Source organism: Pelodiscus sinensis, chromosome 7 (genome assembly GCF_049634645.1).
Source record: "Pelodiscus sinensis isolate JC-2024 chromosome 7, ASM4963464v1, whole genome shotgun sequence".
NCBI classification, from domain to species: domain Eukaryota; kingdom Metazoa; phylum Chordata; order Testudines; family Trionychidae; genus Pelodiscus; species Pelodiscus sinensis.
Genome location: NC_134717.1, coordinates 60,923,100 through 60,935,951, shown reverse-complemented (window position 1 = coordinate 60,935,951; position 12,852 = coordinate 60,923,100). Strand labels below are relative to the sequence as shown.

At 44.2% G+C, this 12,852-nt stretch overlaps 1 protein-coding gene across 1 annotated transcript in view; it reads left to right on the top strand.

The window, feature by feature from the left end:
- ABCA12 (ATP binding cassette subfamily A member 12) overlaps positions 1 to 12,852 on the top strand; it is a 129,251-nt gene that overhangs the window by 44,371 nt on the left and 72,028 nt on the right. Inside the window, exons 20-24 of the mRNA XM_075933955.1 lie at positions 1,324 to 1,443; positions 2,502 to 2,592; positions 6,580 to 6,759; positions 7,548 to 7,863; positions 11,896 to 12,010. Coding sequence (XP_075790070.1) covers positions 1,324 to 1,443; positions 2,502 to 2,592; positions 6,580 to 6,759; positions 7,548 to 7,863; positions 11,896 to 12,010 — 822 coding nt within the window. The remainder of the gene's footprint in view (positions 1 to 1,323; positions 1,444 to 2,501; positions 2,593 to 6,579; positions 6,760 to 7,547; positions 7,864 to 11,895; positions 12,011 to 12,852) is intronic.

The following is a 12,852-nucleotide window of genomic DNA, read 5'->3' as shown; positions in this document are numbered from 1 at the left end:
CTGGTGTTGGTGTGCTTAGGTTATCCCATAAAGATCTACCTCAGAGGTTTCTTGCCCCTTACTCTGAAGCCCTTGGTGCTGGTCACAGTCACAGACAGTACATGGACTCCCAGTTTGGTCCTATGGCTTAATTGCAAAAGAAGATTGCTAACGAGGCAGCGACCACTCATCATTTATCACTTTGAGAATGTGGTAAATAGTGTCAATTGCAGGAAATATCCAAGCATCACTGGAAATGGAAGGGGCATTGCTGGGTTTGGAAGGGTTTCTCTGTAAAAGACCTTAGATCAAATCGGTCTTGCCTTCAGTAAGAATATCTTCCATTAATGTCACTGGCAGCTGCTCTCCTTTTGGCTCTTCACCCCAGCCAGGCTCTGTGAAACCCCACAGGAAAATATTGAGAGTTTTGTGACAGCACCAGATCACTGCTCTATGTTAACTAGAAAAGGAGCTGAGGTCAATAAACATTAGTAGCTACTGATGGTGCTTTGCAGGAGGGAAATGGTTGATTCTTGGTTAACAGAACTAGACTCTTAGGCCTGGTCTACACGAGAATGGAAGGTCAACTTAAGATTTGCAACTCCTGCTACATTAATTACCTTACTGGAGTTAATGTATTTTAAATCTCATTTCTATGCTGTACACACAGTGTGAGGTCGACGGGAGCAAACGCTCTCGTCAGCTCCCCTTACTCCTAATGAGGAGCAAAAGTACCGGTGCTACTGGTGGAACCCTCTGAGTTCAATTTAACAGATCTTCACTAGACCCACTAAATTGAACACCGGAAAACGGATCGCAGCAGCATCAATCTTCCGCGAAGTGTAGACATGGCCTTATTCTTAATCTCAGAGCAATTCTACATTTAAAACGCTTTAAGTTTTTCCTGCTGACACAGCACACTCTATGCAGTGTGTAGGGTAGATAAAACTGTGTCGCTCTAGGGTGTGGACCTTTCACATCCTTGAGCAATGTAATTATATGGATATAAGTCTGTAGTTTAGACTAGTCATAATACTTAAGGCCCCACTCCAGGAAAGCATATAAGTAGGTGCTTAAGTTCAGCTCTGTTCCGCACAGCACTGAAACAGGTTAATCCTTAAGCAACTACATGTGGTTGAGGCATGTGTTAAAATTCAAGACGTTTTCAAGTTAAGCGTGTGCTTAAGCACACAGCAGTACAGGGAGGGGCTGGGGAATCGGGTCCTAAAGAAGGAAAAACTTGTTCAATGCCCTATGCAAGGACCAGGGAAATATTAACGTAGCTTTTTGTAAAGCGCTCAAGTGGCTTTATTTATCGTTTTTTGGTTTTATTTCTTTTTAAAGTCTAACGCAACTCTGAAGCAGATGGCTGATCTGATGCAAAAGTCCCAGGAATGGCTGGACAAGTCGCCGTTGATCATGAGTTCACTGACTACCTTAAACCAAACCATTCCAGTAGTCAAGGTAATATCATATCACCGTCTTAACTAGACTCGCTAAACCAAACTCTGGAAGGTCGATCACGGCAGTGACGATTTTCCGTTTCATGTAGACAAGGCCTGAGTGGACTCATTTGTGGAATTAGCTAAGCTAAAACCTGACAGCCAGGGGCTCACTCAGGCCCCTATGCACTGTGCTATGACAGAGTCCAGGGCCTTACAGGGTTATGTCTACACAGTATATTGGAGCCCGTGGGCATGAAACTCCCAGGAGGGTCGCCAGACTCAGACTAGTGTTCTAAAAATACCTGTAGGCACAGGGTTGGACCATGGGCTCTGAAGCCAACAGAAAAGGAACTGTCTGAGGAGCCCATGCCACAGTGCCATATCATTACCTATACAGCTATTTTTGGCGCTCTTTGGCAGACCTCACCAACCCCATCCTGCTGATTGAAGAAACATGCTCCTGAGAGCTCCCCATGGCAGTGTAGATGCACCAAAAATGGCATTTGCTCATATTCGAATGTCTTAGTACCACTGAGGATTCAGGCCAAAGTGCTTCCCAGAACCCATCTGGTACCTGGTGAAATCAGTGTGAATGTTTTGCATTGGCTCATGCTGTTAGAGCTTGCACGACACCATTGCTGGCTAAAGTTTTCTCACCGTAATTGAAATCCAGTGAAGAGACTCAGTTCGAGAAGGGCGTTTGTCCCATGGAGGGGTGCCAAAGGGCACGGATGTCACTCTTGCTCTGTCATTTGGCAGAATGACCCACGGTCAACCTGTGGAACTCCGTGCCAGAGGACGTCGTGTAGACCAGCACTCTAACAGGGTTTGAAAAAGAACTAGAGAAATTCATGGAGGTTAGATCCATCAACACTTATTAGCCAGGTTGGGTAGGGATTGTGTCCCTAGCCTCTGTTTGTCAGGAGCTGGAAATGAGTGACAGAGGAGAGATCACTTGATGATTTCCTGTTCTGGCACTCGCTCTGGGGCATCTGGCATTGGCCACTGTCGGCAGACAGGATACTGGGCTAGATGGACCTTTGGACTGACCTATGATGACCGTTCTTATGTTCTTAGAATACCCTGCAGAATCCATTCGTGCAAGTTTTTATCAAACTCATGGTGGAGCTGGATGCTCGTGAGCTGCTGAGCCAAATAAATGAACTGGGTAAGTTGTTATTCAAATGCCCCCTGTTTATATAAGGGTGCTCGGAGCATCATAGCTACCACACTGTCAAACCACTGGTATAATGATTCCTGTTGGCCAACTAGCTGATTCTTTAGTACCGGTCAAACTCACCATAGTGTGTGCTGACCATGCTTCATGCTTTGTGTGTGCTGGAAAGATTCCTCCTCTTAAAATTTCAGCGTAAGTCCTGAGCAGTGTCCCCACATCCTGTGTGGATAAGACAGCCAGAAGGAAAAAGGGAGCCTTGTTTTACAGATGGGTAACTGAGTCAAAGAGAAATGAAGTGATTTGACCAAGGGCAAACAGGATTTCTGTGGCAGGTTGGCCTTGAAATGAGGTCACCCAAGTCTCAGTCTCATACCTTAGCCCAATAGCACTCATCCTCTCCATGAATCTATCTTATGTAGCATCCAGTATAAAACATATTATCAGATGCAAAAGACAGTCTTAGCTGTGGGATTTCTGAACTGTAACCGGTTACTATGTTATTGGACCTTTTTGTTTAAGAGAAACTAATGGGACATTAATTTTTTTTTAAGTAAACAGGGTGACCCAAATAACTATAGGCAAGTTAGCCTAAGAGTGAGCTCAGGAAAAATCTTGGGAACGGTGGATATGCACTATAATCAGGAAAGAATTAAAGTATGGCAGAATCATTACTAGTACACTGTACGAAATGTCCATTTTAAATGGATTAAGAACTGCTTAAATAAAAGATCTAAAAATAATTGTAAATGGGAAATCATGGAAACCTAGAAGTGTAAGGCTCAAAAGGATGTTGGGAGGTCATCTAGTCCCGTCCCCTGCACTCAAGGCAGGGCTATGTAAAAACTAGACCATCCCTGGCAACTTGTGGTTGAATCCTCTGGTGATGGAGATTCCACAACCTCCCTGGGCAATTTATTCCAGTGTTTAATCACCTTGATAGTCAGGAAGTTTTTCCTAATGTCCAACTTAAATCTCTCTTGCTGCAGTTTAAGCCCATTGCTTCTTATCCTATCCTCATAGGTTAACAACACCAATTTTTCTCCTCTTTGTAAGAGCCTATGATGTACTAGAAAACTATTAGGTTCCCCCTCAGTCTTCTCTTCTCCAGACGAAACAAACCTAGTTTTTTTCAATCTTCCCTTATAGGTCATATTTTCTAGACGTTTAATCACTTCTGTTGCTCTTCTCTGGACTTTCTCCAATGTGTCCACATTTTTCCTGAAATGTGGCACCCAGGGCATGTTTATACTAGGAAATTATTTTGAAAGAAGTTATTTCAAAATAATAACTCCTGAAATAACGATTTCAAAATAAGCGCTATTCCTCATGACCAGGGCTCGACAAAGTATTGAATCTACTCACCCGTGGCGAGTAGATTTCAGCCGGGTGCCCCGTTCATTTGAAGCGCGCACATGTGCAATGCGGGTCTTGCGCATGTGCAGTGCGGGGATGGTGAGCAGCTTTCGCCGCCGTTTGTCAAGCCCTGCTCATGACAAGCAGGAGTTATTACTTTGAAAGAACCAGCCCGTTATTTCGAAATAACGAGATGGGTAGTGTGGACGCTCACCTTGTTATTTTGAAATAAGGGGAGTACACTGGCATTAGGAAAGCTAGTGTAGAGCAAGGCCCAGATCTGGCCACAGCGTGAAGTAGAGCAGAATGACTTTTCGTGTCTTGCTTACAACACACCTGCTTATACATCCCAGAATGACATTCACTTTTTTTGCAACCGGGTTACACTGTTGAGTCATATTTAGCTTGCGATCCACTATGACCCTTACGTACCTTTCTGCAGTACTCCTTCCTAGACAGCATTTTCTGTTTCGTATGTGTGCAATGGATTATTCCATCCAGACTGGTGATGACACATCTAAATCGGGGCTGGACAGAATCAGACGCAGAACTGATCCCTGCGAGACCCCACTTGTTATGCCCTTCCAGATGTACTGTGAACCACTGATAACTGCTCTTTAAGAATGGTTATCTAACCAGTTACGCACCCGCCTTGCAGTAGCTCCATTTAGGTTGTATTTCTTTCGCCTTTTTAATGAGGTCATGCAGGATAGTATCAAAAGTCTTGCTAAAGTCCAGTCATATCTGATCTAACACTTTCCCACATCCACAAGGCTTGTTATCCTGTCAAAGAAAGCTGTTAGGACGGTTAGACATGATTTGTCTAACTGATCTGGATTGCTTGGTAAAATTAACGCCTCTGCCCAGGCATTTTTAATATAGTTAAATGCAAATGCGTACATCTAGGAACAAACAATGCAGATCATCCTTACAGTGCAGGGGCAGTATTCTGGGCTGCAAAGACAGTGAAAAAGACCGAGGAGTCATGGTGGATAACCCATGGAACATGAGCTCCCGGTACGATGGATGTGATCCTTTGATCGATAAGCAAGGGAATATCGAGTAGAACTAGGACGGTAGTATTACCCCTGAATGTGACATTAGCAAGACCATTACTAGAATAATGGGTTCGCACTTCAAAAAGGAGGTTGAAATATTGGAAAGGTTTCTGAAAAGACCCATAAGGATGGTTCACAGTCTGGAAAACATTTCCAGATGTGAGCAATGTAAGAAGCTCTGCCTAGTTTATCCAAGAGAAGGTGATGAGGTAACGTGATCATGAACTACAAGTACCTACTTGAGGAAGAGACTTTTGAAACTAGAAGGGTCTTTTATCAACCAGAAAAAGACATTAAAAGCTTCAGTGATTCAAAGCTGAAGTTGGACAAATTCAGATTAGAAATAAGATGCTCATGTTTAACAGTGAGAGTAATTAACCATTGGAATGATGTGCCTAGGGACATGGTGGGTTCTCCATAACTTGAAGGCTTCAAATCAAGGCTGGATGTCTTTCTAAAAGCTATTCTAGTGGCCAAACAGAAGTTATGAGCTTGATGCGGTTTACGGAGTGCAGTTTTATGGCCTGAGCTATGCAAGAGGTCAGACTAAAATGATGATAATTCTCATGTTCCAATACCAGATAAGGACTGGCTACAGTGCTTGCTTAAATGCACCAGATGTGTTCATCATAAGATCCTTTTATGTTCTGCCAGGAATGGCCAAGGTTCCTTTAGAACAGTGGTTCCCAAACTTTTCGGCATCACACCCCCTTTTTGATTTTTGAGAAACCCTCATGTTCCCAGTCCTGCATGTTATTCAAACCGAAATTGCGAGAGAGTCTCTGCAGTAATTTGTATTAATCCCCTCTGACCACCAGAGGGCACTGTTCAGCCATAATTACCCATCCACATAGTGAGTTGGAAGTCTGAGGGAAAGTCATTTTAATAGTTCATGTGCATCAGAACTGGTGTTTTGCTTTACAGTTTTCAGGTCTCTGGTCTCCCTCCCATCCCTGCTCCCTCAGTGGACTAAGGTAGCAGCCTATTTCTGCCAACAGAGCCCTGGGGAGCTGGGGTTTAGAACAGGAGTCGGGCTAGCCCATTTCAGCCCATAACAGCACACCGTGTAAATGAAATAGCCACCTGTTGAGTGCAATCACCTGCCCTAACTGCAGCAAAACCGTCTTCCTTGTGGCCACTGTTCCATATTAGTTACACTGCCGGGCCTTTCCTGGGTATTAATACACACAGCACTAGAGCAGACGTACCTCTTGCTTGATCGGGTTGTGTTTGCCACGGAGCAAAACCAGACCCGCCGACATGTCGACAACCCTGAAAACCACGAGACGTGGAATGAACGGAGAACACTAAAAACCCAGCAGATTAGCAGTCAAGTCTGGTTTGAAAGGGCTGTCGCGTTCCATAATTGGCACCCTCCCAAAGACAAATAGAGGACCGTGTTAGGAATGATTAACATAAACATTGGGCCAATTAATGCAATCATTGCCCTGATAAATGCAGAATAATATTTCATGGTTAAGATTTAGTTTTTCCCCTCGCCACTAGCACTCACCCTAGAGTGCTGTGGTGGTTCTTGTACTTCATTCCTTCTTCTCCCCCACCACAGACGATATAAGGTTGGAGTTGCAGAACAACGCCGACATCATCAATCAGCTGAACATACTATCTAACCTAGCAGTAAATGTTTCCTCCTGCGTGTTGTTTGATCGCATTCGGGTGGCAAAAACCAGAGAGGAGCTGGAAACAGAAGCCAAAGAGCTGTTTCTGAAGAATGAACTCTTTGGAAGTAAGTGCCTTGTTCGGGGACAGAAATGCCCACATAAGCTAGGCCTGGCCAAAGTGCAATTCATGAATCAAGTGCGATGCACGTAGTTCTAGGATATGGAGATGACCGGTCCCTGCAAAAAATGCTCAACCCGCAGTTTTCAGGCCATCAGCCATAACAGGTTGCACGGCCATACCTCCTTACCAAAGACAAGAGTGGGTGAAAGTCTGCTCCCAGAGATGTAGGTAGCCCTCCATATCCTAGCAAGTTGCCCATATGTCTTTTGTGGAGCAGCTTTGGGAACTCTTGATGACTGTCCAGGAGACAGAGTTGTCCTCCAGCAATGCCTGTGGAGGAGAAGGAAGATGTAAAACAAATAATATGAAGAGACCATGCTTTTCTTCAGAACAGGGGTGGAGAGAACCTTACATGGGTAGGGAGATAGAAAAATCAGTCAGGGACTGCACAAAAGTGAGAAGAACCCCGCTCCCCCAAGCCCACCTCACGGATGTGGCATGGTTTGAAGGGTCTGCTTTTCCAAGGGCAGAGATTCTCAGCCTCGAACGCTGCTGGTCAGTGGTGGTAATGTCAACGTAAATACAGTCCAAGCCACAACCGCTAACTCTCCCTTGACACGCTTCAGAGTGACCACAGACTGCCTGGCCTCGTGAGCCATAGGCTCTTTCCTTAAAATATGCAAAAGGGTTATAAAAATGAGGCTTTCCAATTCTTTTACTCATAGGGGACCCTATCCTACTGCAATCGGCGTTGACTAACCCCCCCCCCCCAACCTTCCTTTGTTTTCCCAGGTGTCATTTTCACGCTACCGTCAAACAGCACCAGATGGAGGAGAGCAGCTCCCGGCAGTCTCTCCCTTCCACCGTTGGTCAATTATACTCTCCGAATGAGCAGCAGGATTTCCCAAACGACCAATAGGATCAGGGAGAGGATCTGGACCGTGGGCCCACATAATTCGGCCTCTCAGAGCCAGATCTACAGCCGAGCCTTTATCTATATCCAGGACAGCATTGAGAGAGCAATCATTGAGTTACAGACCGGGAAGAGTCCACAGGAAATAGCTGTCCAAGTCCAGGCGACTCCCTACCCCTGTTACAATAAGGATAGGTAAGTCCAGGAGCTTTTAATTATTTTAAAATGAAACCATCATAGGGATGTTGGGTTGGGCAGGACCTCAGGAAGACAGATGGCTCATGCCACCACACGTAGGAAGGGCTAGGTCAATCTAGATCTTCACTGACAGGTGTTTGTTTATTGTGTTCTTAAAAACCTCCAGCGATAGGGATTTGAAAACCTCCCTTAGAAGCGTATTCCAGAGCTTAACTACCTTTATGGTTAGATTTTTTCCCCCTTATATGTAACCTAAATCTCCCTTTCTTCTATTAACTTCATGTTAACAACAATGACTGCAGGACATCTTATACATTCGCAGGACCATGACAATAGCTGGGAGTCACCGGCTTCCTCAAAGTCATGGTCTCATGAAGATAAAATCATAGTAGAAAAGGAAAGTCTTTATGATAATTTAAAAATACAAGTTTGTTGTTTTAAAGGAGGCAGGGTAAGATATTAGCCCTCCCGAAATCAATAGTAAAACTCCGAATGACTGTAGCGGGGTGAGGATTTCATCCCGAATGTTTTGCCTCTTCCTAGCACTATAAATAGGTGAATCATCCTAACTCCTGCAGACAGCACTGTAGGTTAAAATGACTATCCCCATTTCACAGACAGGGAAACTGAGGCACAGTCTGTCACTGTCAAAGCAGGGATTAGATTTGAGGAGATTTTTCAGAGATTGTTTTTTCCAGTAGAGGTGTTTCTAGACTACAGGGTTTTTTAGAAAAAAGTGGCCTTTTTTTAAAAAAAAACTTCCCCTGCATCTAGACTACTGTCGCGTTCTTTTGAAAGTAAATCAAAAGAACACGGCAGTTTTTTTGACTGTGGAAAACCTCGTTTTATGATGAATAACGCCTTTTTTTGAAAGTGCTCTTTTGAAAAAAGGCGCTATGTAATGCAAAGTGTGCTTTTTCGAAAGAGAGCATCCAGACTGCCTGAGTGCTCTCTTTCAAAAAAGCGGCTTGCTTTTTCGAAAGTACTGGTTGTAGTCTAGATGCTCTTTTTCGAAAGAGGCTTGTAGTCTAGACGTAGCCTAGGTGTATAAAAGCAGATAGTATATTAGAGCTGGACAATTCATCTGTTGAGCCAAAAAAGTCCCTAAATTTATGAGCCTAAAGATGAGCTTGAAGTGACTTGATATTTCTGTCAAGTTGCAAGTATTTATTATTTGTGCCAGCAGCTCCAGCTTGGACACAGTTCATAGTGTACAGTTCTGCAATGTATTCCTCTCTCCCCGGTGCTGCGAGAGCTATAGAGGAGATGAGGTTGTAACCCTCCTCTCAACAATGTTATGGGGAGACGGATGAGATTCCAGCATGCCGCGCTGTCAGGGTTAACTGCCTGTTCTACCAAGTGGTGTAGCATGAATTGTGTATGAACCAGAATGAGCCTTGAATGGTAAACAGACTGGTGTGGGAATGAGGCGTTCTCGGTTTTCTCTTGCCTTGAGCTGGTGGAAATCAGCTTAACTGCGCCAATGTTAGTAGAACCAAGCCATGTGAGACCAGCTCAGAATCCAGCCCCTGGATGTGATGCTTACAATAAGGAATAAAATGCAGGACTATGTAGCACTTTAAAGACTAACAAGATGGTTTATTAGATGATGAGCTTTCGTGGGCCAGACCCACTTCCTCAGATCAAATAGTGGAAGAAAATAGTCACAACCATATATACCATATATGTGACTATTTCCTTCCACTATTTGATCTGAGGAAGTGGGTCTGGCCCACGAAAGCTCATCATCTAATAAACCATCTTGTTAGTCTTTAAAGTGCTACATAGTCCTGCATTTTACTTCAGCTACACCAGACTAACACGGCTACATTTCTATTACTACAATAAGGAATGGAATCCCAAGACGGTGAGGTCTCAGAATTCTTACAGGGACCAAGTGGGAAATCCTCGCGTGGTAAACATAAGTGTGAAAAGCCATTTAAAATTAATTTGAAAGCCAGGAGGGACGTTCAGCTCATCACGCTGTTCGTTTGGATAATCTTTTTACAGAGGACAATATAACTGACTCCGCTCGGGCCAACCAAAGGGTTTGAACTCTGGACATTTCATGCGAAAAGCACGAGTCCGTGCTGTTTGAGCTAAAAAAATATTTGTAACCTGTGGGACATTTTGTTAACCTTATGAGGGGGCCGGCTGAGAGAGAGTTGTATTCTCGTAATGTAGATTACAATTAAATAATTCACACGCAAATGACCTGCCACCTTCTTGTGAGGTGATCAGAAGAATTCAAACAAAATGTTCAACTTTTTACAGCCCAAATACGGATGATTATTGTTCAGTCATTATGCACTATGATGAATTATTTCCTCGAGGTGCCTATTATTGAGTTGTAAGCTGCCTTTCTCACACCTTTGCTGCCAGGAAAACAACCCACCTGCCTAATTCTTTTTCCTTCAGCCTGAAGTTCAGGGCAGCCATTTCACTCAGCAGGAGCTACAGAATGATGCTACAGTAGAAACTGTTACAAAGTCAACACACATCCCCTGCTACCACAGAGTTACTGTTGTACAAGCCAAATTGTGTCACCCTCCTATGTCATTTTCCTGTAACATTTGGAAATGGCTGAAATTTGGAGACCTAGTTGACATTTTTTGTAGTGGAAAGGTGCACTTTCATCTAAATGTTACCTGCAAACATGGGTTAATTTGTATGGCTTTTTTGAGTTTTCGACTAAAACGATTCAGAACAAAATGAAATTTGAAATGATCTCACTTGAAACTTCTTGCAGAAATAGTATTGGCTTTTTTTTCACCAGAAAGAGGACGTGCTATACACTCATTAAAGTTTAACTACTGAGGAAAAACAATCCATTAATACACTTATTTTCAAAAGCAGTAGGTTCATTTTACTACTACTACTACCGGTACTCCCTGTTGACTGGAAGAGAAAAATCTGTTAGCACAACACAGAGGGACAGTGGTCATGAAATGTGGGTTCTGATGCTGATTCTTCCACAGCCTGATGCAAGACCTCCTCAGGACAAGCTTTTCAAATGTGGGTGTCAAGTTAGGTACCCAAATCCATAGTTAGGCACTAAAATAAATGGCTTGATTCTCAGAGGTGGTAATTACATGATAGCAGGATGCTGAGGGTTCATCGACGATATAGTTGAGCGAGTTTGTCTGTCTGTCTGTCCATCCATGTTTCCATCCGTCTGTCTTCCTCAAGAACTCCTCCTAAATGGTTAAGAGCTAGGACCATCAAATTTGGCAGGCAGCTTCCTCGTCTCATAACTTAAAGCAAGATAAGGGTTTGGTTGTGCCAGGAAAATGGGATGTGCCTGGAATCGGACATAAAACCATGCAGAAAAGAGAGAGAATCCTGAGACAGGTGAAAGGGGCTGGTTGGAAGTACCCCCCGATTTGTCACTGCTCGAACCCCAAGCCTCCTACTGCCATGGTGCCTTTTAGAGAGGGTGAGAAGGCCCCCGATTTCTGTGGGGACGTTGCTGGTTGTTTCTCTTCCTCAGGGAGTGAGGGAAAAGTGCCCAGTTTTGTGCATTCCTCACTCTACCTAGGGAGCACAGGGGGCAGACAAACCTGGACCTGCCCCATCTGGGGAGACATGCACCGCTCCCCTGGCTGTGTCCTCTGGACCTTCAGTGGCCATGGAGAGACATTTATCACCTGGCCCCATGCTGTTGGGGTCACTGAGGGCTGGGGTTGTCCTCTCTCCCCAGGGCAGCCTGTCTACTGAACCCCTCGTCTCCAGCCCCTCCCCACACAATAATTTAATTTAAGAAAAACAAAAATGATTTGAGTTAAGGACCCGAGCAATGCTGGATAAATCTAGCTCATTCATATTTTTTAAGCATTTGGCGGTTCTTAGGTGGAAGATCCTATATAAAGTGCAAAATAGTCTTATTCTAGTCCTAATTACACTCTGCATTTCAAAACCGGAGCCTTGGCTTTCTGGTGCAAAGAGCATGAGTCTGAAAAGTACATTCATCTCCAGCCCCTATGCCAGCACCCGTTCTGGTCCTCTTAATCCTGCATTTGCCTTTTACAGGTTCCTGAGTAGTGTCACCTACTCACTTCCCTTTGCTCTCATGGCTGCCTGGTGCCTGTTTATAGCTGCTTTTGTGAAGAAGCTCGTTCAAGAGAAAGATCTCCGGCTTTATGAGGTACATTAATGGCATTAATAGATGTTTCTATCTGGAACACAGCAGAGCTAGGATGTGACACTGGGGGTGCATCTAGATTGGCAAGATTTCCAGCTGTCTACACTGGCCGCTTGAATTTGCGCAAGAACACTGACGTTCTAATGTAAGAATTCAGTGCTTCTTGAGCACATACTTTGACACTCCCACTCAGGGATAAGCCCTCTTGCGCAAGAACACTTGCGCAAGAGGGCCAGTGTAGACAGGCCCCTTAATATTTGCTCAAGAAAGCCCGATGGCTAAAATGGCCATTGGAGCTTTCTTGCACAAAAGCGCGTCTATACTGGGCACGGATGCTTTTGCGCAAAAGCACTTTTTGTGCAAAAGCATCCATGCCAATCTAGACGCTCTTTTGCGGAAATACTTTTAATGGAAAAACTTTTCCGTTAAAAGTATTTCCGCAAAATCATGCCAGTTTAGACGCAACCTGGAAGTTAAAAGCCCTACTGTCAATGGATGGCTTAAACCTATAAATATAGGGCGTCATTGTCATGAATTAAGTTTCCTGTAAGGGAAAACACTTTCTTTGCTAAAATCCAAGCTCATGAAAGTACTGGGGACTGATCCGAGTTTGTGGAAATAACCCAGCTCTTCAGCTGCGTGATTCTGAAAACTGCGTGGGGAGGACAGGGTGTTGACGTGTGCTTAGTGGTTTTATTCAGTGGGCAGTGGGGGCTAGCTATGGGAAATGTTCAGCACCAGCTGACAATCCTGAATGTGCTGCGATGGTTTGCTGGGACTGCTTCGTTTCTGCAAAGTGTTGTGCAAAGCGTTGGTTGTCCTGCTTCGTCGCAAAAGGTCACGTA